This window comes from Opisthocomus hoazin, chromosome 14 (assembly GCF_030867145.1).
Source record: "Opisthocomus hoazin isolate bOpiHoa1 chromosome 14, bOpiHoa1.hap1, whole genome shotgun sequence".
NCBI classification, from domain to species: domain Eukaryota; kingdom Metazoa; phylum Chordata; class Aves; order Opisthocomiformes; family Opisthocomidae; genus Opisthocomus; species Opisthocomus hoazin.
Window position 1 is genome coordinate 8,437,609 of NC_134427.1, and position 27,882 is coordinate 8,465,490.

Here is a 27,882-nt window from a genome sequence, read left to right on the forward strand (position 1 = left end):
AAACATGATGTTTAGTTGGATGCCTGACTCTCTTTAGTTTGACACTGCGTTACAGGGATGTCTAGTACATGTGGCAGAACCTGTGGCAAGTTGTTATGACTCGGGTAAAGCCATGAAGTTCAAAAGATGCTCTTGAATATAGTAGACATGAAGACCTCCAACTAAAAAAAAAAAAAAAAAAGGCACAAACACAAAAGCTTTGTACTACTGTTTAGTCCTCAGTAAATTTTGTCGTTCAACTTATGGATTTAACATGGCAGTGCACCATTGAAAAGGAATGAGAATCCATAAGCCATGCAACCTGTCACTAAGCCATTCCAGTCCATTCCAAGCCAGTGAATCCTCCACCACTTAAAAGAGAAGTAGTAAAACAACAGAATAATCTGCAAACCCAAGCTTGTGACTTTTTTGAAGTGGGGGGAAGCGCTGTAGGTTGACTCATGCCAGAAAATGTACTTGTCTCAATTTGTTCTATTTTTTCTTGATTGCAGGGTGATAACTTCTTGAAGATACCACTGAAGTAATGTTGGTTCATCTGTGTTGATGGCAGAGATGACTGGTGCCTGTAGCAGTACATGAGGTACAGTGGAAGGAAGATGTCTGGTGGTTCTGTGTTCATAGATTTCGATGAACATTCTTGGTGGCTAAATAATGTTTTCAATGTCCTGTTTCAATTTTGGAGGAGGAGGAGGAGATATAAATAAGCTTTTAAGCCTGCTAAGTTAGGAATGACACAGAGAGACTTCTCACATGCAGAAATTGTCCAATTCGGGTATGGCTGAACATAAAACACGATTACAAATGCGCTTTAAATCATGCTGCAGAGAGTTCTTAGTCTAGGAATGTTCTTAAGACCATACAAATCTGAATTGGAATAATAAATGCCAGCCAGTACAGACATTTAATCAGTCTTGTTGCATGTGCGGAACATGCAACTTAATGGTTATAATCTTTGATTGGGAAGTAATCTCTGTAGAGGTCCTTGGCTTATATTGCAGACTTCGAGGCATCTCCAGAATGGCTTAAAACTCTGTAGGTCAGCTGTATTTCAGGACTTCGAAGCCTATCCTATTAAATATTTTTCAAGTAGATGTAGGAGCAACTGTCTTCAGGCTTTATGTGGAAGAGCGACTGTCTCTTCTGTTTCTCTGATAACTCACATGGGAAAAAAGAAGTTGTAGTGTGTGTCTTGCTAATACAACTTTTTGGAAAACTCTTCTACTAAATAATTGTTACTGAAAAAAACAGGAAATCACTTTTAATGTGTAGAAAATCTGTTAAAATCCAGTATACAGTGAAGGATAAGGACAGATCCCTTTTGCAAGGGAAGTATTTATGTAAGAGGTGTGTGTGCTTTTTATGTAACTTTTAAATTAGTTTTTCAGAGTACCCTGTAAATGTAAGGGCACATTTCGCTGTTAGTTGCAAATACTGCTTTTGAGAACCAACGCTGAAGTTGTGAAAAGAAAAAGCTGTAGTTGGTAGTGTTGTTCGCCTGAAACAAGTCAAAGGAAGCATATAGTTAAATAAAGCCAAAGCTGCTGCCTGACCATCTTTTTGTTTTTCTGTCACTTGATAAAATTTGAACAAACAAAAAAAGTTGTTGCTTTCCTTATCTTTGCGTTCCTCTTAAGCACGACTGCTGAAATATTTAAATCACAAATCCTGCTGGAAAGGACACCATTTAAACAGTAGGGGGCTTTTTAAATATTAAAAAAACCTAACCTTTTCTCATTCAAAAATTACTTTTCATTCAAAAATCACTGATGTCAGTGGATTAGGCAAATAATGTGTAAAAGAAAGTTTTTCTCGCTTGCTCCCCCACCAACCTGAAAAAAATTATCAGGAGTCAATTTTTAAATTTAGTTTGAGGCTGATCCAGATCATGAATCCTCTGTAACAAAAAGATGGAATATGGTTTTTAATATGCAGCATCCTAGGTGACTGTTTTGCCAAATCATATAGGTTACGTCAGAATGTTTTCAACTTTTTTGTATGTATGTGCCTTGTTAACTTCAGTTCTCTGTATTAGCTGAGAAGCTGAAGGTTAATTACTTTTCCAAAGAGTAAAAACGCTTCTCTTTTGCAAAAATTAAGCGCTTTTTTCTCAGTTTCATTATATGTGTTTTGTCACTTACTGGTGGTAGTGGGCCATGTTGTGTTTAATAAAGATATTAAAGATAAAAGCATATTTTCTCAGCCTACTCTGCAGCTTATAAATATTTCCAAATTCTTAACAGGCATGGTGACAGTGTTAGTTTAGAGAGAGTACATAGAACATGACTGGCTACGTGGCAGGAAAGGTAAATACTAAGTTTGTAAAAAATAAGGATGCAATTGTACTAATTCAGCAAACTGTTCACATGTTCTTGATTACAAGTTTAATTTATAGCGCATCATTACTTACAGATTAGTACCAGTGTTTATACTGGTTTATTACAGGCCTCCTGAGTACCTTGCTGAGATGGTCCAGAGCTAGTGGGAATTTGCGGTAGGCAAGAGTTTGGAGGGGGGATGTGCAGAGGAATTACAGAGACTTTCCTTGGTACTTGCTCGGGAGACAGGGTTGTGCAAGAAGTGTGCATTAGTACAAGTAGTCCCCAGATTGTTTTGCTTGTTAGGTAGCTATTGATGTATTTTCACACTGTTTGGACAAATTGAATATAATACAAATGTGTACATTGTATATATAAAAACAATCAGATATGGTTTGCCTTTTTTGTCTGTCTCTTGGTTTCTGAGAGCATACTAACTTGCATTTCCTTTTTTCAGTGATGGTGACTAGAAGTGCAGCAGTGGATATACGTTGGAAAATCGAAGGATAACAAACTACAACTGAAAAAGCTTGGCTTTTGAGTGTGGTGTTACCCAGTGTTTATTTTGGAAGGTTGTGTTATGATTCAGAATTACCTTTGAAAGTAGCACTACTAATCTCTTGAATATAAAAAAAATTCTCAGGTGGAAGTCAGTTGCTGTCTGCCATAGCTAACATCTTCCAAGAGTCAAGAGTGAGCATTTTCTTAAGTTGGTGTACATGCATCAATAGATTCTGCAGCAGAAAAATGCTCCAGGATTGCCCTTTACATAGGGTGCTTTTCCATTATGCTGAAAAAAAGAGCAAGTTTTACAAAAGTTAGTTTTAATCCTCTAAAATACAGAAGACTAAGTTGTTACAAATTCTTCTTCACGAAGAAACCATGAAAAGTTTTACTTTATTCTTACATTAACAGTTTTATAATTGTCCAGGCCTTCTGGATGAGAGGGAGGGAAGTGTTGATGGACTGATGTGATATTAGCGATAAATCCCCATGTATGTACTAGCTTCTTGCAAAACTGCAGACAACACTGCATCTCTTGTGACAAGATGCTTTCTTCAAAACTTTGCCCTTGGTTTTGGTGCATTTTTATCTTAAATGTATGTTGATGTGCCAGCGTATGAGTGGGGAGTCCTCAGGCACCAGTATTCCATGTAGGAAACTAACTTCAGATTGAGCGAAATACTTCAAGCAGTCATGGCTAATAAAGTTTATATTGACTTCTTCTGTGGTAGACATAAACTGATCTTGTTTAGACAACTGAACACTCAGTTTATAATGAGTAGTTAAAGAAAGAAAAGTATGCGTACCTTGTCTAGGGATTTAAAACGTACTTGAGTTTTGGGATAAGAGTATCGCTTTAAGCTTCAGTTACGAACTTTCAGATTCTAGGAGTAAGTCTGCCTGTATGTAGCAGATGGGTAGAATTGCAGTGTTTCCCAGGGCTAATAAATATACTGTTGAACAAAAGTATTATGGGTTTTGTTTTGTTGGTTTTTTTTTTCAATTAAAAAAAATACCCGTTACGCAGCAACACTTGCATGGTAGAAAAGATGACTAGTGTTACATATTGGTGGAGGTTTGTCGTGCAAAGTGGTCTCAGAGTGTGTCTTCTGCAAAAAAGAATAATGTGCTGTAATATTAAGAGATTCAGCAGTAGCTTACAGTCTTGTAGTACTTTTTAGGCTAAAATAGATCATCCTAACTAGAATCTAATGCCAGCGTACAAGCTATCGTGCAAAAAAAATTAATACCTGCCTAAAATGCTAAATAATGAGAATGTGCCACCAATGTAAATCAGCTCATGCACTGACTCGGACTTCATCATTGAAAATCACTAGTGTAAATGTAAGGTATCAGTACATTCTGCAGCACAAAAATGCTCCAGCGTTGTTCTCTGTATTGGGTGTTTTCCCTCTGCTGAAAAAAAGAGCAAGTTACATAAACGTGAGTGGCTTTGAGAAGAATCTCTTCAGAATGTTTTCTGCACATCTGATTGCTGCTCTGAATTTGCTTCTGTTACTGTGCTGTTACTGATGTATATGCTCTCAGAGTCCTTTGATAATTGGGACTAGGCCACCGCCACCCCCCTTCATTCTTTAAATAATCCTGTGCTATATAGTCGTTACTGCTGTACATCAGGCTTTAAATGTGTATTTGTAACTTGGGGTGGAGGTTGACTCTGCAAGAGATCATGGACAATTCATTTCATTTGTCCCTGTCAACAAGTAACCAAAGTCAAAGTCGTCTTTTCCAAAGGCCAGACCAGAAACTCTTCCTTGCTTGGTGGCTATTCCTTCATGCCCTGGGTTTGCCACAGAATTCATTTTAGTGTTAGTGTAGGGGTGGGTGAACAAGGTGGAACATTTTTAGATGGGTAATGTAAGGTTGGCCTTCAGGTGGCTCATCAGAAATGCCTTTCAAGCTGTTGGTAAGTGTTACAGATGAGGGAAGTGTTTTCATTTAATCGTAGTTGCAGCCGATTAACATCTGCTTGGGTGCAACAGCTGCTTGTGAGCTTGAGCTAAACCTACCTATCTACACAAAAAAAGGTTTGCTTTAGAGGAGGGAGTGGGTGCTCTCTTGTGTTCGGGTTTGTAACAGTTTATATTAATAAAGCAGGTGTGTAATTTTACCTGTGTTGAAATATTTCTCTCATTCTTTACATCAGAAACTGGTGTATTCTGATGAGATGGCTGAAGTGGATGTCTTCCATATAGAAATGATTGTCCCCAGTAGATGAATGAGCATTACCAGTTGTCTTCCCTGCTACAGATTTGGGAAAAGAAAAAGCAAGCTACAAAAGCTGAGACTGCAAGTACTTGCTTCTACAAAGTAGCAGTGCTGATGAGAACTGGAAAAAGAAACACACTAAAGTTCTTGTAACTAGTCATAAATGTGAAGTGTTTGCACACACATGGATAGTTGTACTTCACCAGAGGGCAATGCGCGCATGATTTAGCTTCAGGCAGCTTTATCATTCACGCTAGCTGTGGCTATGTGATGATGTATTTCCACACAACAGAACTGGAACTCATCCCCACGCCCTTGTACAGGTCAAAATGTCTAACCCTAGAATGGCAATTCATGATTCTTGCTGGTGGCTGTTGAAAATGATCCTTCTGTAGGTCCTAATACCAATCAGAAGACTTGGAAAGTGGAGACAAACCCATGCATATTTATTGTATGGAATTTATCCTTTTGCTGTTCTATTTCTCCCGACCCTTTAAATTACTTGCCTCAGCAGTTTGAGAGCGCCGGTGTCTTAGGAAAAGTATCAGGGTTACAAATTGCCTCAGAATATTGTCACTGAGAAATTGTGGTCTCTAGAGTAATTTCTTCTTTTATTGCTTCAGTCCATGATGCTCTAGAAAATGGCTTTGTTTTCCATCTATTCTGGTGAAAGGCCAATTAGGATAAGAAAATTGCAAGATGGCTGGACTTCATAAATTAATATGACTAATAGCGATAGTTAGTGCTGTCCCAGAGCAGGGCAAACAACTCCTGGTTCTACTCTGTCTTCATACAGTGGATCCTGAAGAGCTGGTGGAAAGGGACATTTTAATAGGACAAGTAAAGTAGTTGGAAAGTTTCATTCTTAGCTTTGGATGACTTAAATTTACGGACTTTGCAAAGTTATCCAGGGTGTTTGTTTTCAGAGATCACCATCTTCCGAAAATCCATTTTGGATTAAATGTGCACTTCTTGTATAAAATAGTTGAAAAATTTTTTTCTGCATAAGGTGCACAATCAATTTATTTTCAAAAACCAGATCTTGAAAGTAGAAAACTACTATAAAAGGCACTTTTGATCACTCAGTTTGCCACATAGAGTTGAAAAATGTTTATTTAAAATAAAGTTAGTGTGACGTTCCTCCCAATCATCTTTAATGTGAAGTTCAATTTTAATACTGTAAATACCTTATTATTTACAGTACTGAAGACAAATTTACATTTGCATCTTTGGGCAATAGCCACCAGATGATAGAGTGGCAGCTGCCATGAGGAGGAAGTCGCTAGGTAAGATATTTTTGGTGGAATAAGTATCCCCATAAAATACTTGTATTTTCAATAATGTTGAAAATGCGTAGTTAAAGATCCGCTTTCACTGTTTCTCTTTAAAGTACCAGAGTGCTAGAAACTTTTATTTAAAAGTTTCTTACATTAGAGTAACAGTATTTCTGGTTCTTAAGATTTGGGGAATTTCTGTGCTGAGCAAAAAAAAAAAAAGTCGTCTCAGACTTGAGCTCTGCAAGCAGCAGCAGAGGCAGGAAGATGCAATCGCGGATGTGGGTTCCAGCAAGCTGCTGCACGGGAGAACTGCTCTGGCAGCAGAACTCTGCGCGATGAATCCAGAAGAGCAAATTGTAACGTGGCTTATTTCATTAGGAGTTTTAAATTCCCCTAAAAAAATAGTAGATGATCCGGAGGAGTTCCTGAAAACGTCTCTGAAAGATGGAACCGTGCTTTGTAAACTCGTTAATCGACTTCTTCCGGGAACTGCAGAAAAGGTAACTCTTTAAGATGTCTTTTGCCAGCCTGAAACAGAGCACTGCGCAGTAGAATACTGCCCTGGGCATTTTGAGGTATGATTTTCTTTGGTTGGTAAGATGAGCAAGGAGCGTCAGATACAAATGTTTTACATTTCAGTTACTAGTTGTATCTAAATGAGGGCAAAGTAGGATTGTAGCTGTAAGTCTTTGATTTGGTCTCTACATCCAGAAAAAAACTCCAAAAGGTTGCAGTTGGCCAATACACGTGTTCATTCAGTGGCAGGAAATACCGGGCCTGCCGGAGATCAAAATATCTTGGTTTCGAATACAAGGATATGCAGTTTGTATTTTTGTAAATATCATTTATTACAACTGTAAATATACTCACTCAGAACTCTTTCTGTAAAATACTTTGTTAGGAAATGCAGTAGAGAAGCAAATTAGGTTAGGAATAAACAGTAAACCTTGCATCCATGCCATTTTGAACTGTCCCAAGGGCAGCAAATCAATTGGTGCGGAAGCCGTTTAAGCCCTGCGAGTGCCTCCTGTTAGTTTTACGAGGCATAGATTCAGAGAGTCCAAAGTGTGATAAGTAACTGCAGGAGAAAAAAAGGGAAGGAGTCTGATGAGAGATAGGAAATGGCAGCACAGAAGAGAAGCTGTTTAAATAATAAAAAAACCCGGGTTCTCCACTCTGTAAAACAGGAGCCTTTATTTCTTAGCAAAAATCAGGTTTGCTACCTTCTTCTCTTTTGCTTATGTGATGGCTGGGGGCAGTGTGTTCTTGAAGGTCATTGATTTCCCACTGTCACTTAGGGCCCTGTCATATGTTGACATTCAAAACAAGATGCCGACCATTTCGATGTGTGCATCACTTCCTCCAGTGGCTCTTTCTTCCTGCTTCGACAGCTTGCCTGCCACCCCCATCCGCCCCCTTAAGAAGCTTCCCTTATTCAGTATAAAACGCACATGTCAATATTCATGCAGGCCTTCTGAACAGAGGCTGTACGGATGGTAAAGCAGTGATCTCAGTGGATTTTCTTTCTTTAGTATTGCCTGGAGCCTAAAAATGAAGTCGATTGCATCAGTAATATTCAAGAGTTCTTGAAAGGCTGTGCACTCCTTAAGGTGGAGGTAAGTCAACTTGGATCCTTTTATTTTCGTAACATGCTTGTTTAATCAGCCTTCTGAAAGGAAGCCAGATACCAGAGGGACAAAATCTATAGTTATTTCTCGTCTTTTGTATTAATAACATAAATTAGAGCATGGGTAATTTAATAGTCTTGTTTGGAGAATGTGGAAACCGACTATTGACTGCGAGCTTAACAGATTCCTTCTTGGCTTTTGAGACAAACATAAACGGTCAGGTAGAAATAAGTGCAGCAATAACTGGAGGTCTGTCGAAACAGAGTTGAGCAGTGTGGACCTGTTTACATTTTTTTTTTCATTATTAGAAGGGATTGCAGGTTTTAGCCTTGCTTTAATATGAAGGTGACATGTATTCATAATACTGCAGTATTTTTCATCCCTTCACAAGTGTTGCATGAGATTCTGTCAAACTCGTAATATTAGAGTGATCCTTATGCATAAACATAATCCTAATGAAGATGAAAGATACCTTTTCAGTGGCTATTCCTGACCCTATCTACATGCTGATTCTTATGCCTAAGTGTAGCTCGTATTTGCAAGATCAGAGTCTAAACAAATCACTTAAGAGTTCAGCTAATTTTGCCATTACCTTTTTTACTAAGTGCATATGGGTTTAAAATGTAAAGACTTTTGTATCACACTTAAATTCCTACAGTAAAAAAGAAACCTGTAAGTAAGAGCTGTCACTGTCTCATTTGAAATATGTTCAACATTGTGGAAAAAAATACATTCTGAAGAAAAACTCTGCCAGAAGCAAGGAGCAGCATCCTTGGGCATTACACACAATATTCATGCACCTCAGTGAGAAAAGTCCAACTCGTGGTAGCTCTGTTCCTGTGCTTTTCCTTTGCAGGTCTAAACAAGCGAAGAGCCTTTCTTCTCTTCAGAGCTTTTTAGCTAACCTGCATGAAAATTTGCTCGTTCCAGATCTGTTTCACTAGCCTGTTGTTTCCCAGTAATGCATTTCTAAAAGCTGCCTGCAGCAGCCCGGTTTCAAGAGCAGATAGATATATATAGAATCACCGAAGGCCTATCACATCAGAAATCAGTTGTTGCCAGTCTTCTGGTACTTGACCATGTGATTTCCTCCATTTTTCAGGGTTTATTTTTCTATTTAAGAACTAATCATAATGGTTGTGGTGGAAAATCTTAAAAAATACGCAACTTAAACAGCTAAAAGATAGGACAAGGGAGCAGTCCTCAACCGTTGTGCTTTAACATGTCATAGTTTTTAAAGCCAGTTTTGCAATATTGCAGTCACACTCCACAATTTTCAGATACTAGGAACTAGCAACATTTTGTATCCAGATCTGGGCATTGCTCTGATCCTCCCTGTTGCTTTTCCTCCTTGGTTTTAATTTAAGAAAAGGTTTCTGACTTCTTTTTTCTTTTTCTGATTTATAATTCACTTAATCCTTGATATATTCTGACCCTTCAGTAACTTCAATAGTGCTCATGTGGTTGCCCCTGTCTTGGTTGCTGTGAAAGGACACATCAAAAGCTGAATAAAAGCTCAAATCTCTCAAGCTCAAGTTTAAATTTTACAGGAAAATTAAACTGATTTCTTCTTATTTTTTTTCCAAAATATTATGTCGTACTAGAATGCCAAATGAAGACAGGAATTTTGCTTCTTCCTGTCTCCCCTCTGTAGCCTCAGGCAGAGGAACGCTCAAGGTAAGACAGCTGAGATGGTGCACGAGACACAGCGCAAATCAGAGTGCTTATGCTTCCCTCTGGCTCTTCTCCTCCCGTTAGCTTTTCCGAATGCTCTGAGGAGGCCTGACAACCCTCTGCCATCTGTTCCTTCTAAGTGCTGCCCTGTTTGGACCCTCTTGGCAAAGAGACTCTAAGATGCATCCCAATAGGTGGTCCTCCCTCCTGTTTGATGCTTTGTTTGCCTTGGGAAGGGGCACTGCCCTTCCGAGGGGGTTTCTCTGCAGCATCTTTACTCTGAAAGCATGTTGGGAGCATCAGAACAGGCAGGAAACCTGCTGGTTCCAAGATCCATTGGCACTGAAGTTGCAGTGATCTGGTGTTATGTCTAAGGAAGAGGAGAACAGGACAGAAAACCTGTTCTGCTCCAGCAACCTGGCATGAGAAAGGAGTAACGTGAGGAAAGCTCTTGCCTTAATAGGTTTGAATTCCCTGACTGCCATCCTGCTGCTTACCCACACTTTGGATTTGACAATAAAACCCTAGTGGTTCTGTCAAATTCTGCCCTTCTCCAAGTGCCACAGAGAACTCTTGTTCCTTAGATATGAAGAAGTAGCCTGGGACTGGATCTGAGCCACTTCTCCTGCCTTGAGACTGACGAGTGCATGTTAAGGTCAGAGATTCTGTTCCCGTTGCAGATGTGAGCAAAAGAGGATGTTCTGAGCAAGTTCAGAGCTCCGAACTTCTACTCTGGATACTGACTCTTACAAAAGGCCTCACCCTGGGAAATTTCAAGCATGAGCAACTTCATACATGACATTAACATCCCATCCTAGCATCCCATGGCTTCATCATACTTTGCCAAAGCAGTGGCTACTCTCATACTATGCCTTAAATTTGGTTTTGTTTCTGTCGTAGATGTTTGTATAGCTGCCATTTGGAACTGAATACATCACTGAGCATTGCTAGCATGCAGGGAAGGTGATCAGGGTGGAAGGCAGGGTTTCCAGCAGCATTTGGTTGACACCGGAGTTCCACCTTCCACTGACTGGGTACTGCTTGCCAATCTCGGCCAGTGAGAGAGCATGCAAAGAGGTTACTCCTGCAGAGCTACACATACGCACTTCCTTCCCACCCTTCTTCTTTGTTGTCCTGGTAACTCAATCTTAGGAAGTGGAAGAAAGACACAGCAAGGCAAACAGCACCTTCTTCCGTTTTACAGAAACAGTGAAACATTAGGATATAGTGGAAGGGAGGGAGAAGGACACTCTGTGACCTTCCTGCTTTTAGGTGGCTCTGTTAAGTTGCAGCAGCTCTACAGGCTGGTGGTGCGAGTTGGAAGAGTCCATCTCATTGCAGGGCATAAATAACAAAACTCCTCGTTAGCTTCAGCCCAGGACTGAAGCCTGCAAATATTTGCTGCTTCAAATGTGTTAGTCCTAAAAAAGAAGGCAAACAGGGGAATCAACACCTCCTAACTAGAGAAGTGCTGTGATTAGGTGAAACAAAGAGACTAAAATTTTCCAACTGCTTTTCAGTGCTTGAATTTGATCCAAGTCATAAGAACGTCTGTCAGCCCAGCCCTGCTGAGACAGAGGACTGGGCAGAGGACATGGACACCTCCTTGGAGCTCAACTGTCCTTGGGGCATTCTTTAATGGTCTGGACTGAAGAACAGTGCAGATAACCTGACTGTGCTTCGTTTATGCTGTGGCTTCAGCCTCTGGGCTGTGTATGTGAGCCCAGATCTGGTCGAGTGAGTGAGTACGGCTAAGGCAGGGACAGCTGGATGCAAGCGGGTTGAGGTGGAAAGTGGAATACAAGAGGTATTGTCTTGATGGCCAGGTGGAGTCTAATTTAGAAGGTACAGGGAAAAGATAATGAGGAAAAAAAAAACCAACTAGAAAGCTCCTGGCCTACCTTGTTCTTGAGGGCACAAATGGGAACTGTTGGTCTTTGCTTTTGCTGTTGACACCGCTGTGCATACAATGACAGCAGCTCAATAGCTGAGCATCATTTACTGCTGAAGAAGCACAAGATCTTCATTCAGCAGCAGCATTTTATTGCTAATAGGACCACAAAACTTCTGGCAAGGGGCTGAATTTTGTGAACTAAGAATGGTATCCACAAGATAAATCAATAGCTGGATTAAACCTGACTGCCCAGAGTGATGCTAGAGCATGCAGCATGTCGCCGCCGTCGTGGGCAGAACAGAAGCTCTTGCTGCAGCTGGAGAGGCTTGCAGCCTTCACCAATCTGTTTGTACTTAGACTGAGGGCTTGGGAAGGCAGATGAAAAATCATCGCCCCCTTGGCTCCCCAGCCATGTGCTCCCAAAGCCTGCTCTGCTTTGGCATACCTCCTGGTTTCCTAGCTGGCAAAAGCTCCAGCCCAGCACCGACCAGTGCACGCACTGGCGAATGGGTATGTCTGAATTCCGAGTGATCCAGTGTCCCACAGACCTCCTGCTCGCAGGTGTGTGGGGTGTCTCTGACACCCCGGTGTCCCTGCACGGGGTTGGGACCTGCAGCCAGGCTGCACCCTGGATGTCAGTACAGTTCGTTCCCTTTCCACACCGCAGCCTGCTGTTACGCTCAAGTGCGCGGGGATTTTCACGCTCCCTGCAGGAGAGCGTTCCCCGCACAGATGGGCACACGCCGCAGAGGCAGCGTGCCCGCCGTGGCGAGGACGTGCTGTCCCTGAGGACTCGCTGCCGCCACGCAACTGTGCCTCATCCACAGGCCTGTCTGCTGCGTCTCCCTGCGCAGTGCTGCAAAAACGCTGTCATTACCATTTTAATAGCCTGGATTTTCCTTTCTTTTCCTATTCTTTCCCCTTTATTTTTCTTGTCTTTTTCCCCTTCCCCTTTCTTTTCTGCTTTCTTTTTCCCTCTCCTTTTTTCCTTTCCCTTTTTTGCTTTCCTCTTACCCCTCTTTCCTGATTTCCTTTTTCCCTTTCCCTCACTCATTTTTCCCTTCCCTTCCCTTCCCTTCCCTTCCCTTCCCTTCCCTTCCCTTCCCTTCCCTTCCCTTCCCTTCCCTTCCCTTCCCTTCCCTTCCCTTCCCTTCCCTTCCCTTCCCTTCCCTTCCCTTCCCTTCCCTTCCCTTCCCTTCCCTTCCCTTCCCCTCTCTCCCCGGTTTACTTTCTCCCCTCCCCACTCCCTTCCCCCCGTGCCCCTTTCCCCCTCTCCCCCGGGCCGCCCCGCGCCTCCCGCCCGCGGCCGGCGGAGGGAGCTGCGGCCGCACCGCCCGCCCGGTTCCCGCAGCGAGCGGCGGGGCGGAGCGGGGCGGCGGCGCCGCCTGTCACTTCCCCTTCCCCTTCCCTTCCTTTCCCTTGGCTTCCCCGCGCCGCGATCCGGCTCCGGGTCAGAGCCGCAGCGGCCGCCCGCAGCACCGCCGCCATGCCCCGGGGCTGCGCGCCCGCCCGCCCGCCGCCGTGAGTACCGACCGCGCCGCGGCAGCCGGCACCGGGCGGGCCCCGCCGGGCGCTCCCGGCGCGGCTCTCACCGGCCGCTCCCCGCCGGCGTCCCCCGCCGCTGCTCGGGGTGTCGTGGGCGGCCCCCGCGGGGGTGACCCCCGCCGGGCTTGCCACAACGCGAACCCGGCTCCGGGGCTGGCTGGCGGGTCGGTGAGTGCCCGGGACCCCGGCGGCGACCTGGCCTCCCCCCTCGCCCTCCGCTTTGGATGAAGGGCCGCGGTCCAGCTTCGGGCTGCACCCGGCTCGGGGTTCTGTCTGCCTGTGGCCATGAGCCCGCTCGGGCTCGGGACACGACCCGGCTTCCGCTGACTTTCCTGCACCTCCCATCCCGGCACTGGGACGTTGGGTGCTCGTGACTCGCTAGACGCACTTGGGTTTGAGTTTTCGTCCTTCCCGAAGAGCTGGGTGCTCCTCTGCGAGCAGCGGGCCCTCGTCGCGTCTCGCTGGCTGCCGGGGAGCGCTGGCCCTGCAGCAGTGCGGGTTTTCTCTCTCCCGGTGCCATGCCTGACGGAGCAGCCGGAGCGTTTTGCCGAGGGGAGCCGCAGCCGGTGGTTCTGAGAGCAGGAAAAGCGTTTTAGTGGAGATCCTCAGACGACAGCCGTAGGTTTAAGCAGAGTTCTACTTACACCCACCAGATCTTCCAGCAGCTAAGAGCAAAAAAGCTTTTTCCTCCTCTATTTTTCTTCTAGGCTTGCAGCTTGTCTTTTAGTTAGGAATGGAATTACGGATGGATTGCACTGGAAAAAGCAATTTTTAGCTTTTAAATGAGGACTTTTCTGTTTGATTAGTTCATTCTGGGACAAGCTGCAGAGTATATTTACATTACAGTAGCTGATCCAGCACAGTTTCCCACATAGCTGTTGTTCCACAGCTCCAGACAGTTTCTCTGTAAAGAGAAGTCCTAAAAGTTACTGCTTGCTTTTGTGCTAGAAATTTTTTGCATGTGTCGTGCCCGCCCCCCCCCCCCCCCCCCCCCCCATTTTCCTCGGGACTTTGTCAGTGTGACAGCTCTGAGCTTATGGCATTATTCTGTGCGTTGAAGGATCAGGGATCTATTTCACCACTTTGGTCCTTTAAAAAAAAAAAAAAGGTGTGGTTGGTTCAAGGCAGGACTTGTTTTTCTGGACTTACTGAAGCAGAAGAAAAAGGGTATGCCTGAGAAAATGACACACCAGCGAGATGCACGCAAACCTCCCAGCCTCGCTGTTTCCTTGCCTCGCCTGCTCGCAGGAGCGTGCGGGCGCGTTACTGGAACGCCGCGGCTCCTGGCAGCTGCTGACAGGGTCGGCGCGTGCTCGGGCTCTCCGTTACCGTCTCCTTTCCACCGAGACGCTGGCGTCGCTGCGTGGGGCTGGAGGTGATGCTCGGGTAGCACCGGCTGCCGTTGCAGGGCGGGAGAACTAGTTCATGCTCCAGTTGGCAGAGGAGACGGGGTCTGCGTGGTCCAAGCGAGCACGGGAGATAGATCAGATTGGAAACAGCCCGAGGTAGGTGGGGATGTCCCCAAAACGTGCAGAGCGGTGGGTGCGATCGGAGCTGGGGAGCTGCTGGCTGCAGTATTTGTAACGACAGCAGGCTGTTACCCCTCTGGATTACATTTCTTTAGGGTAAAGCCTTTCTCCCAGTGTTGCATGGCTGAGTCATTTTTAAAAACACATTCCCCACAAAGAGCAGCCTTTGTACTGCCTGCGTTGGACCATGTTGCTGCGTCCATGTGCCTGGCGAGGGGAAGAGAGGCCGCGAGCGTCCAGGGCTGCGGGAGAGGCCAGTCCCCTTGCTATTCAAAATACGCCGAGCGTACTCAAGGAGCTGTATGTGGAAATAAGAACGGGCCGTTCTAAAGGGCAGCACTGCCCTCAAGGTAATTAAGGCTCGCATCGTTATTTAGCAGGATGCACTCTTTAGTGCACTGGAAATGTTCGTAAGTAGATGGTGTCTGCCAGGAGGGCTGGAAAATCGTCCTTCCTGTTCGTTGGATTTGCAGATCTGTGGTCTCCATCTGCGAGACGACGTGCGTGTGGAGATTAGCAGATGGTGCCTTGGTGGTACCAACAACAGGGGCTTTTTGTGGCACTGATCTTTGCTTCCTTAAGGGTAGGATTTGTACAGTCTGTGTGAACTCCAGGGCGCTTCTCGGGCGTTGGAGGGGATTGCAGTGTGTTGGAAGCTCAGGTTGCCGCTCGTTGTGCTGGGGTGGTTGCTGAGGGGCTGCGTGTACGAGGTCCGGGTTACCAGTCAGAGGAAATGAGCCCTTGCTGTAACCTTGTGTAATCTGTTTTGCTGTTGAGGCTCAGGAACACAAAATTCTTTGGAGTGGAATTTTTGCACATAAAATAACTTGGTTTAGCTTCCTGTAAAAAGTGTAAATGTGTTATATATGCCATATTGCAACAGCAGAGATTTCTGTGTGTTTGTTTCTTCTGCTGTCGGAAAGATGTGTATATATATACATCTACATGTACAGCCTCAATCTCTTCAGCTTTCAGTAGCAAAAATAACAGCGAAGTCTTTCCTTCCCTCCAGGCAAGCAGTAACCTTCTCCGTGATTTTCAGAGCAGTCCCTTCTCTGCAGGCAGCATCCATTCTTCCTTCCCCGTCCCCAGCGTTACGCTCCGGACGCTGCCGGGTCCCCCTCCCCTTCCCTCGCCGCCTGCCACCCGCGCCCCGGGAAGTCGCCTGCGATGAAGGCAATGGGACTTGTCAGCCCCGAACAAACACCCTTCCCCTGCGGAGACATTCGGGCAGCCTAATCCTCGCTGCCACCCTCTTCGTGGGTGGCTCAGATGGCCGGGGCGAGAGGTTTCGGGCTCAGCTGACCAAGTTCCTCTTTCGCAGGTGTTTGATCCGCAGGATTTGTACGCCGGAGAACAGTTCTCCAAGGTCCTGAGCACATTAACAGCTGTAAATAAAGCTACCGAAGGTAAGAAAAAAGGTTTTTTCTGTTGTCTTTTCAAATTCTGTCTCATATGTGTGCTGGGGTGGTTTTTCCTGTTTTTTTCTTCCTTGGCTTGTTTGGTTTTTTTTGTAATTCCTAGTTTATGATGATTTCTGGAGGCTTGGCAAATTGTGCTGCCAGCACCGATGCCGGATGCTGGACAGTGGGATCGACATTTCGTGCTTGTACCGACTCTGGGTTTAGATGTGGCATTTCAGAGTTGCTGTAGGCACTTTGCAGAGCTGGATTATCGTTTTACACTAAGGGACCTCTGCTCGGTTTTGGTGGTACTGAGGGACCTCAAATTAGGTCATCGTTAAAGGAGCCTCGGTGTAAATGAGCATGCACCTCCCAAAATGCGAATGTCAGATTTTAAGGAGTATGTTTTAAAGCCGAAGAGAAAAACAGGTCCATCTGCATCGTATCTTTACTGAATGTCAAAACAAGCGTCATTGCCAGATGCTCAGTCAATTGTATGGATGTTTCTCCCTCTCTCTCCTCTCCCTGGGTCCGTGGAGTAGGCTCCCGGATCTGGGAATCGAGCTGATGGCTTGTCCTGCCTCTCTGGGCGCAGGAGCTGGCTGCTGAAGCAGAGCAAATCAGCTCCTCATGTTTCCATCCCAAATAAGTAGCTGTTCCCTACGGGCTGCTTTAAACTGATACTCGGTCACTCAGACTGTGAAAGGAGAAGTTCGACGGGGAGGATGATGATGGCGCGGTGCTGTGGGGAGGGGTCTCTTTGCTGCGGGGCCGAGGAGCGGGTCTGCGCTGAGCTGAGGGGAGTTTGCAGGGTGCAAAGCGTTCATGGCCCCCTCGTGTGCCGGCGGATTTGCACACACAGTCCTGCGCACCCACCGAACTTCAGCACCAGGAGGAGAGTTTGATTTCCCTGTTGCAGATTACGTTTTAGGCAATTAAAAGGAGAAAAATTCAAAACCCAAGCCCGTGATTTTCCTTTCAGAGGAACGTTGACCTAGTGTGTTTTGCCTAGATTTGGTTTGCAGTGGCTTTCTCAGTTGTGTCAGTTCGCTTTCAACTGAGATTTTCCTTTTGGGGTTCTCTGCTAGTACAGAAGCTGCTTGGGTGTTCAGTGAAGCAACCTAATTACCAGGACTGGACTGTCTCCTCCCTTTCTACTCTTTTGTGTTCTGTTCTGATGCAAGGTTTTATACAATCGTATATATTAAAAATAGATATACTATATTTATACATTATATAAACAATTGTATAAATTATCCTGTATATATTATATCAAGAGCAACATATATGTGAGAATATATAACGTATAATAATAGTAGTATGTGTATGTACACACAGACGTATGTGTGTATAATGCTGCTCTGAAGAAATGCAGGTTCTCAGACTGCCTTTGTGCAGCCAGCGCTCAGCTCTGCTGCCAGCTCGCTCCCTCGAAGTCGGTGATGGCAGTTCAGGCTCAGCGCATCTTCTCACAGCCCCTCACCGCTCCGTTAAGTGGCAGCACCCGGTGACCCCGTGCAGAAAGCTCTTGCAGTCCAGTACGATGGGGGATATAAAATGCAGGTTACCTAGACCAGGAGTAGCTTTTGCAAGTGCTGTCATTGCAAATGGCATTAGCATCATTACTCAGCAAGCAAGAAGAAGCAGCAGCAGCCTCTGTGCTTGCCCGCTGCTGGAGCGGAGGGGTGTGACGGGGCGTGGGGCGGCGAGGCTGCAGGGCCGTTGTTGCAGCAGCCCCAGCTCGGTGCTTGCAGCCGCCCGTGTCGCAGCTCAGTCCGTGCAGTCACCGGGCGAGGCGCGGGACGTGGCTTTGCTGGGGAGTAGTTTCTATCAGACGTTATCGACGGGGCTATAGGGAAGCTGGGATCCTCTTGGTTTCATGGCAAACATCTGTTTGAACATACGCTTTCTCTAACGCTAAAAAGCGCAATGCCTGCGATATAATTAGCTGCTCAGGCGGAGAGCACCCTTGGGAAAAGTACAGGGTAAAATAAATACATGTCTGAAACGTTTGCTTTTTGGTGGCTTGGCCAAGTTCCTGAGAAGCAAGAGCCTGTGTCTTACAACCCGCCACTGCAGATGGTCCGGTTTGTCTGTCTCGCCAGAGGCCAAGGGCTGGATGGAGCATCAGGACAAGCCTGGTACCGGCTGCGGCAGCTCCTGCTACAGCCAGGGCTCCGGGACGCCTGCTCATCTCGACGCCCGTGGAGCTGCTGCGTCCTGACACCCTTGTCGGAGGCAGAGGGAAGTAGGTGACAGCTGAGGAAACGCCGTGGAAATGTGTTTCTGAGCATCCATTTGAAGTCCAAGTCCTTGCATCTTCGTGGATCTTGTTATGCAAATAACTAGAGGCATCGTTTGTAGCAGCTGAACTCAGAGTTCAGCAGCTGTCCATCAAATAACAGCAATAGAGAGCGTGATGCTTTTATCCCAGAGAGAGGGCAGGGGAGGCAAACCAGCTGTGCTGGATCAGACGAGGCTCATCTGCCAAAAATAGTGTAGGAATGTGAGCAGAAAACCCAGCTATTTTAACCATAGTTTAAGCAACATATGGCAGCAGTGTTCCATGCTGGACCAGGCATAAAATAGGACGCTGTCATGATGCAATATAAATTATACACTTCCCTGCCAAACTGTCAAAGTCAGTTTTACATTTGTTTCTAGGTTGCTGCAGATATTTATAAAAGCTTTGGAAGATTGGGAGGGGCAGGGAGAAGCATAAAAGCTACAGTAACCGAGTCATTTCCCTGGGACTGTTGCTGATGGCTGGAATAAGCGGAGAAGTCTGGACTCGTGGTTTACGCCCTCTCTTTTTAGAAGGAATCAGGGGAAGAACATCTCATTGCTGGCAGCTGGCCACCCCTCCTGGCCCTTGGGTCGCTGGGAGCAGCCGAAACCGCTCCTGCTCAAATATCAGGATGCTTCAGAGAAAAAATCCGTCCTGTGTTTGCAAAGTGGGCTTTCCATGCGGAGGGGGTTTGCGGTTGCTGCAGCCCAGGGAGCTGGGAATTCACCGTGCGGTCATCAGGCAGTTGTGTAACGAGCGGGGCAGGATAGCAAGCTGTCTCACTGACAGCACACGAGATTGAACGTGGATGTTGTCCATCGCTGGAGCATGGACCGGGCAGACTGGCGCATGGGTACGGCATTGCTGGGGGGTTGTAAGGCGGCGGCGCCTGGAAGTCGTAGTCACAGACCTGATCCCTGTTGTTGGGCCATTGGAGAAAGACAAAGCAAGTCCATTCTCCAAGAGCTCACAGTTTGTGTTGCTCCAGGTCCAGCGTAAGGATGAGGTGTTTTCCTATTGAAACAAAAATCCTCCGGGGAAAATAAAAGCCCAGCTGAGTTCCTGTAGCTCCTACCAAACTTCCCCTTCGGAATGACTTTTCCATGTTGACATTCAGGCTGGAGGAGAATGGGGGCACAGCAGCCTTAGTTTGTGTTTTCTGATTGCTATGCATGCTTGGTGGCTTGATCACCCTCTCCTCTTGGGGCATTTTCAAAGAAGAACTCCAAATGTTACCTTGCACACCCAGCATGGTGACGCCTGCAGACCGCAGACTGCTCTTCTCTATCCTCCTTTTGAGGTCCATGGGCATGCTTAGGTTCACACCGCAGGTGGAAAATAACAGCTCTGGGATACAGAAATGTTCTTAAATCTAAAAAGAAGCTACAAGGCAAATCTCAAAAGTACTTCAGAGCTTACTGAAGTGATAATGTCTGCCGTTGCTTTGTTTGAGCACCACGGCACGCAGAAAGGTGACAACCTGAGTGTTGTCCCACGGTGTGGTATGAGGTACAGTAGCAGAGGAGTACTGGGTGGCTTGAATCTTATGTTTTTACCACTCTCCAGCATCCAAGCAGGTTTCTGCCAGGTCTTGCAGGAGCCAGAACTGCTCTTGGTGATGAGGCCACTGACTCAATCTCAACACAGGGCAGTTGTGACCAGTAAACTTCTTACCCTTTGACAAGTTTTTTGGTATCAATATAGAAACAGTTCACTAATCATGAAAAATAGATGTGTGTCAGAGCAGCGGCATTGTTTCCAGCATCAGGCAGGTGGTGGAAGGAACAAGCCCAGAGGTTAGTTTGCAAAATGCTGAGCTCTGAGCACGTGAAGGAGGCAGCGCCGAGAGCTGCTGGGATGGTCTGAGCCTTGCCATGGGCTGCCAGTCTCCTGGGGGTGACACTCCTGTCCTTCCTCTCTCACATCGAAATGGCAACGGTCCACGAACAGTAATCAAAATTGTGCCTAGCCTCTTTCAGCTGCATAATGAACCCAGAAGGACTTATCTAAATAGAGAAGCGATTGTGTTGACCAGTTGTTCAGTGTTCTTCCCCGTTCGGCCGGCAAGCCCACGCTGCAGCTGCAGAGGTGACCTAAGGCCGCTTGCTTGCGAGCTAAACTTTGAAACAGCTTCAGCAGTGCTTACTCAGTTCCCAGGAACATTCCCAGTTGGGCAGCATTGGGCTGAGTGTTGTATTTTTCAACAGTTTTAAGGGGAAATTTAAAAAAAAATGCTGTGGTGGGAAGTGTGGCTGCAGAGCTGGCAAAACCTAGGAGTGCCTCGGGATGCGATTCAACTTCTTCCATCATCGAAGCGTTAACCCAGCCCAGCAAAACCATCCTCGCTGTTGACTGGGAGTACCCACACTGGAGATGCAGTGCACTTGCTGTTCTGCTCTGATAGATGCTCCTTCACCTCTGTGCCCCGTTCTTGTTTTCTTTACAGGCTTTACGCTTTGCTCTGCTGTGATGCAGAGGGATGGTGGACAGTTGGGTAAAACTCAGATGTTGCTGTTTTTGCCTCACCAGATCAGCCGTCAAAAGGGCCATGTTCACATCTGTCGTCTCTTAGCTCTGCGGCTGCAGGTGCCCAAACTGACTCCACCAGCACAGCTTCACAGTCAGCGAGGGTGTTAAGGAGGCAGTCCAAGCCTGTGGTATCCTTTATTTAACATCTCGTCAAGGGTTTGATGGCTGTGGGGGTAGAGGGGTACGAGTGGTATCTCTGGGTTGAGCACGCCAGAGGGGCTTGTTCTCCCCTGATCTCCATCATGGCTTTGCTGCCCTGGCTGGAGATAGTCTTGTGGCTTCTCCAAACCGCGGTGCTCCTCTCTGTGATATGAGACGAGCGATTCTTATCTGCCCTCCATTGCACTGTGAAACTAAATTAATGCTTGGCAGGGACCTCGTGGTCCTCTGGCGGGAGTGCTTACACAAAAGCAAGACACTGCTGTTATAAAGAGCAATACTGAAAAAACAGCTGTCACGACAAAGAAGAACAATAGCTTGTTCTGGTGGCTTCTGCTTTCTTGGATGATATGCTGATGTTTTTCCATGTTTCTTTCCTTAGGAGATGACCGAGAATGGCAGTCATCAGCTGGTGGTAAAGGCCAGGTTCAATTTTAAGCAGACCAATGAGGATGAACTCTCCGTTAACAAAGGAGACATTATTTATGTCACCCGGGTTGAAGAAGGGGGCTGGTGGGAAGGGACCTTGAATGGAAAAACAGGCTGGTTCCCAAGCAACTACGTCAGAGAAATCAAATCCACCGGTAAGCAAATTGCTTTCAAGGGCTGATTGAATGACAGCGGTATAATGCAGTGCAGATCCTTGTGCCTTTGGGAAATGGCTGCTGTTGATTAAGGACCTTTTGCATCCTCAAATCAGCAGGGCTAATGGAAGGGTGAACAAGGCCGGAAGGGTAAAGCCTAGTCTTTCGCATGAGTTGTTTGAGAGCTGCTTCGCCCTCTTCCCCAGCGCATCGTGCCTTGCTGCTGCTCCCCCAGGCCCCAGCAGCACGGGAGCTGGGACGGTGCCGGAGTATGAGGCCGGAGATGGCTGCGTGGGTCCCCTTTGTTCTGGGGAGCTGCCAGGTCGTTCCAGTGTCTGCACACAGAATGAGCTTTTTGTTAGAGACCTGGGTCAGGCAGTGTATTTGCGTTTGGTGCTGGCAGTGGTGGGTGCTCACGGTCTCAGGGAGGAAACCAACAATAACTGTATGGCCACAGGGGAACGGTCCCCTGGTTTGTCCATAGCAACGGCTGATTTCACACACTAAATTTGTCCCCAGATGCATCTTCTGCTGCGAAGAAGCAGAAAGGAAAAGGGAGGGAATGGTCCATCTGATGACATCTGCCTTTACTGAGCTTTGCCTTCAGTGTCCGTATCATCTTCTGCGATGCGATTTTAAGCAGATGTGGGGTGGTGATGACATGAAGCGTGCCCCTGGCTAGCTGCCCTGTGGCATTACGTATCTGTTCAAGCAGCTCACCCCCTTGTGCTTCCGCGGCTGTGGAGTGACAGTAAACTTAATTTTTTACAAAATCCAACTTGAACTCCTTAATGTGCTTTGAGGGCTTACCTGAGACAGAGACCTGCTTGGTGCTGGTTTTATGGCTCAGGATCAGCCCTGGCCTTAAATGCCGTGAGTCGTCAAGGGTGGTCTGCAAAGTGGCTGCGAAGCGTACGACCCCTGTTAGACATCTTTGCTCCCACAATTGCAAGCAAAAAAGCAAAGGAGGGAAGAATAAAATTAATGAGTGAGTGTTTAGAATTAGGCCAGTTTTTCTTTAATTCTAAATGAAAAAAATCGTTGTTAGGATGTCTCATCTCCCACTATTTCCCTCTGGGAAATGATGTCTGAGCTGGAGCAGGACATTGCAGCAGGGACTGAATGAAGGCTTGTCTGGCACAGCCCAGGAATCGCTAATTAAGTCAGTGAGTGGAGACAAGAAACGTTTTAAAAAAAAGGAGAGCAAACTTCAGTCCCGTGGGGAAAATCAGATGGGAGCTGCATGAAGTAATGGCACCTCATTGAAGCGAAGGACGAGTCTCCCGTTCATCCTGATGCAGGAGCCCATCCAATTTTTTATGTGCAGATCCTCCTTCCAGCACCCGCTTCACATGGCAGGAGGATTCCTTCCCTGGTCTCTGCTTGCTCCGGACACGTGGCCGTATTGCAGATGATGGATGCAGGGACCATCAGCTAACCCTCTCCTGCCCCAGGACCTGCTGCCTGCGCGAGCTGCTTCCCTCGCCTCCAAAGCGCGAGACTTGTCATTCTCAGTAGAGTTACTTGTTTCTCAGCAGTGTCTCTACCTCCGCTGTGTCCGAAGCGTGCCCTTTGGGTGGAAATAACGAGCTGCGTGGAGCAAAGCTCCTCTGAGTCTTTAAATCAGGCACAGAGCTCCTGGCTGGAAGTGACAAGGAACTCTAGAAGGGCAATAATGAGACAATACATCAAGCTGCGGTTTCCAGGGCCTAAATTTGTCAGATTCAAGCTTCTCCCCTGCTATCGGTGTGGAAGTAATTGCCTTCAGTGAGCGGCTGCAGGGAGAAAGGAGAGACTGGCTGCTCCGCGGCACAGAGCAGTTTTGGGACGAGGTGTGCAGCGGGGCCGGGACCTGTCCCAGTCCGGAGGGGCAACAGTGCCGCGGCGGTGCTGGGAGAGCTGGCAAAGCCGTGCTGCTGGCAGGGAATGGGCTTCCCTAGGGAAGGAAAATGGAGCAGGGACCTCTGCGTGTGTGTGTGTGTGTGCGTACTGCGGTGGAGGCATCCACCAGGATTTAGCAAACACAGATGATGATGAGAATTGACTTCCAGGTTTGTGTGAGCTTTTTATTCAAATCTGTCTTTGTTCAGAGAAGGATTTATCATCACAAATGACTGCGGGGATCGGGGTTCAGCGTATTGATTGGTGCTGGCTTCACGTGCCTTCTGAATCACCTGGAGCAAATCACTGTATCCAGCATTTCTGATAGACACCCAGTTTTAAAACCCAAATTTTGTGGGCCGGGTGAAGCCACGCTGTAGCTGCAAACAGTGCCAGACAGTGGGCTGCTGCCAGGGATTTCAGAGCAAACCTGGAAGCTGGCTGGCTGGCAGAGGCTGCTGCCTTCTGTGTCATGCACACCTTCGGTTTGCTCCTGGTTTTTCTGAAGCAGGCGAACAAACCCTGAAACGAAAGTTTTGTGTTCACAGGGGTGACGTTATGTTTGCTGGACAAGATGCAGCAGTGACTTTTCCTGCTGGAATAATGAGATCTGTGCACTGTAATTTATTGATTGATGTGGTTTTTTTGTACAGATAAACCACTCTCTCCCAAAGCATTAAAAGGACTCGAAAGCACTCAGCTGACAAAGAATTATTACCCTGTGGTAAGTTTTAAAATGCTGATCATACATTTTAATAAGTAGCATATTATTAATCTTCTGAACCGGCTGCTTCCTGCAGAAATCATTGAAGCAATTTGTAACAATTGGGGATGTGGCTCTGTATTTAAATGCAGCTGTTGCCGCTGCCTTGATTCGGGGCTGTCGAGACGATAAACCACAAATGGAAGTTGCTGCAAGATGTCAAAAGGAGAGACTCCAGCTAGGCGATGGAGATAGTACAGCAGAGGTGGCAGCTTGGAGATCAGTGTTAGGGAATAGGCACGATGTCTCTGGTCAGTCCTTGCCATTGACTACTGGCTGTCTCCCGTTGACGGAGATGGGGAGGTAACGTCACGGCGTGAAGCAAGCCATATCAGGGCTCTGATCCACAACCCCTTGCTTGGGTTTGGCTGGGGAGGTTACACCCCGCGCTGCCTGCCCCGTGCCTCTGCCAGCAGCTGCAGCCCTCGGAGCAGGGGCAGCTGCCGCAGCTCACAGCCTGGCTTGGCAACCGGGCTTGGCTTCGGAGCAGGTCGGCCTGCCAGGCTGTGAACTGTGGCTGCGGAACGGGTGGAGGAACATCACCTCCTCTGCCGTCTCGCTGCTGAAGCGTTGGTGTCTGGCAAAGGTGGGCAGATGCCTGCCTGCTGTGTCCAGGCTAGAGCGAGCCCTGCGGTGTCAGAGAGCTGGGATGCCTGCATGTGAACGTCACTGGCTCTCGGTGCCGGAGGTGAAACGTGCTCATCAGCATGTCTAATTATATTCCAAGCAAAGCAAAGCAGAAACAATATGTCCGGAGAGCTGGGAACAAACTCCACTGTCTCCAAAGCTCTTCTACACCGAGAAACTTGAGTGCTAGCGGGGAGCATGCTGGCAGTAGGTTTGCCTACCCTGCTGCTGGAGGCAAATTGGCTGCTGAGATGGATTAGCAGGACCGAACCCAACTCGGCACGTCCTTGAAGTGGCAAGTGAGCTGTGCCCTGGCTTGAGCTGCCGCAGGAGCCATCCTCGGTCCGGCCACTGTTGCATTTAAATTGCTGCCTGCCTCGGTGCAAACGGTGCTCCCAGGATGCATGCACAAGTCGTTTGTTTGCGTACCTTGGCAGCCGGTTATGCATGCAGGGTTAGGCATGAGCCTCTCGGGGGGGGTGTCAAATATTAAACTCGGGTCTGAACTGATGTTGTCTTCGTGCTTTGCCAGAGAAGAAGGAGCAGCCCTTAACGCCTGCTTTCCAGGCCTCCCCTCGTTTGCAAAGTAAAGTCCTGAAATTGGACCCCCAGGGCTTTCCCGAGCATTCTGGGTTCTGCATTAACAAATGTAATTTATGGACTTAAAATACACTTCCATGCTTTTCCACACTTGGAAGCTGATGTCGTGTTCCTTTGACTAGTCACTAGTACTAAGATCTGCTCAGTGCTCTGTCTCTTACCCTAGGTGTTGCAAAATATTCTGGAAACAGAACGAGATTATGCGAAGGAACTACAGTCACTTCTGGGAACTTACTTAAGACCTCTCCAGTCTTATGATAAGTAAGATATAAGGGCATCTGAGGTGGAGAGAACCCTGTAAAATCGACCATAGTTCGTTACTTTCCTGCTTTTGAATGTTTAGGGACTGTTGCTGCTCTTCCTGTAAAGCCTCACAGCTTGTCTGTGAACCAGAAAAAAACCCCTTGTTGTACAGGTTTCCGCTCTTTCCTGTTCCTCAGTGGTCGTGCAGGCATTGGGCTGTGTTGGAGATGGGCATTTCTATCTGGTAGAGGGCTGGCTGTTACAACCCATCTGCAAGCTCGTGTGTGGCTCTCCTGGCATGCATGTTTCCCTGTGGTATGCCTTGCATGGCTTCTTCCCTGGTAATTCGCTTTGTTGTGACTTCTCAGCCCCAAGCAGCATCTCCTCATCACCTCTTCATTCCGCACGCAACGACACGTGCTCTCTGCGGTTAGATTGCCTCTCGCTAAATCCGAACTGCTGCTGAGCGAGAAATGGCTCCCCTGTCTCCCCATCCGCACAGCCATCGGCATGAAGTCCCTCCACGCTTGGGAAGAGCATGCTGCCATCCCTTACGGCCCAAGCAACGCCGGGGCAACCTGGGGACTTTGTCTGGGCTTACCTGTGGCAACAAGCCGATGTGTTTTCCATCCGTGCTGGCGAGTGATGCAGAGGCAGCACGCACCGTCCTGTCCTTACCCAGGCAGTGACAGGCAGCACGCCGGTGTCTCTCAGTGGACTCCTATCATTAGCTTCACCCTGCACAGAGGACCCAGTGCACTTAGCTTCACCTCCTGCTTATTGCTTCAGCTGTACCGTTGTCTCTTCCGAATGGTGCCGACTCGGCGACCCTGTCCACGTGGCTGCGTTTGGGGCCAGGGTCCCTCCGGCTGAGCACGCTGCGGGAGGACCAGGCAGCCCTGGGGCATCACGGGCGGAGGGCAGATGTTTAGACATTGTCCAGTCAGGAGAGATGGGAGAGCGGTATCTTAAGGCCTATTTAAATCTCTCCTTCCTTCCCTGTATCTTCATGTGGGATATATTCAGCTGTGAAAATTTCTCATGCTCTCAGCCTTGTAGGCGGCAAATGGCTTAAATGAGGGTGGTATGAGAGTGACTCTGAGGATGGCTCGGAGGATAACAGAAGGAGATATGTTGGCTTCGGCTAGGAAAAATCCAACCTCGCTCAAGGAACAAAGCAATCCCTACCCGAGGGGCCGCTCTGTAGGACCCTTCTCCCATAGGGAAGCTCATAGCATGAATGCCTGAAGACAAAGCTGTTTCTGTGTCTGTGCACACACCTCCCTCCCCACCCGTGGCTGATATCCCATCTGTCTGTGTCTGTTAGACAGCTAAACATCTGAGAAGATTAATGTGATTAAGTGATTAAAATCCAATTAAGATAATCCTTGGCAGCAGACGTCTTCTCCAGGAGGCTGTGGTCTGTAGCTGACAGATCATGGATTTTGTGTTTTCCCATCTCTGATGGTGTATCTGGGGAAAGAAATTCTTGGGCCTTTTTGGAAGGACCGCTTACAGATACCATGGGGGTGCTCCTGAGAGCAACATCTCTTTGATGCTAATTGCCAATTTGACTCTTTTAGGCTCAGCGCTGTGGACATTGCATCATTGCTGGGAAACGTGGAAGAAATCTCTGCATTTCAGCAAACACTGAACCAAGCCCTGGAAGAAGTTGCAAAGTAAGCTCGTGCCGTAGCACTGAGGGTGTTAAGCTATTGAACTGCAGCTAAAAATAATAGAAAGACACGTTCATTAATGTTCCTCCTGGCTGCTGTCTTAGACTTGTTAAATACAGAAGAAAATAACAGGATTGAAGACAGGCGACAGGTAGCACTTTGGCGGGAGGGAAGGTAGAAGAAACTTGACATTTCTATTGTTAAGGCATCTGCTGAAAGAGGGTGTCACTAGACCTGACATGAAAGTGTCACTAGTCCAAAGACGCAGTCACATGCAGGGTGGGAGATCTGGCAGGCGTGAAGATGGGGATTGCCGGGGAGCAAAGAGAAAATCATTAGAGATGATAATTTTCCTCAGGGGGGCTGGCAGACGTGTTCAGCCTTAGCCCAGCCTCTCCTTGGAAGGACGAAGAGACGGGAAAAAGACTGAATATTGGAACTATCTTTAGGCTGTGGCTTCCCTTTCTCCATCTCCTCGAGTACTAGTGGGCAGCCCAGACAGTGGGACCACCCCTGCATTGCACCCAGTTCTTTA

At 47.1% G+C, this 27,882-nt stretch overlaps 1 protein-coding gene across 5 annotated transcripts in view; it reads left to right on the top strand.

Annotated features, from left to right (window-relative positions):
• Positions 1–6,613: 6,613 nt before the first annotated feature.
• ARHGEF6 (Rac/Cdc42 guanine nucleotide exchange factor 6) overlaps positions 6,614–27,882 on the top strand; it is a 40,493-nt gene continuing 19,224 nt past the window's right edge. For 2 of the 5 annotated variants that reach the window (XM_009941438.2, XM_075435316.1), the window contains exons 1-8: positions 6,614–6,825; positions 7,858–7,941; positions 15,920–16,004; positions 20,815–20,942; positions 21,356–21,557; positions 24,092–24,162; positions 25,595–25,689; positions 27,255–27,350. In XM_009941438.2, coding sequence (XP_009939740.2) covers positions 6,661–6,825; positions 7,858–7,941; positions 15,920–16,004; positions 20,815–20,942; positions 21,356–21,557; positions 24,092–24,162; positions 25,595–25,689; positions 27,255–27,350 — 926 coding nt within the window. In that variant the 5' untranslated portion in view covers positions 6,614–6,660. Of the gene's footprint in view, positions 6,826–7,857; positions 7,942–12,961; positions 13,043–13,198; positions 13,235–14,502; positions 14,572–15,919; positions 16,005–20,814; positions 20,943–21,355; positions 21,558–24,091; positions 24,163–25,594; positions 25,690–27,254; positions 27,351–27,882 lie in introns of those variants that run through there. The other 3 variants (XM_075435318.1, XM_075435320.1, XM_075435317.1) reach the window with 3 other exon arrangements.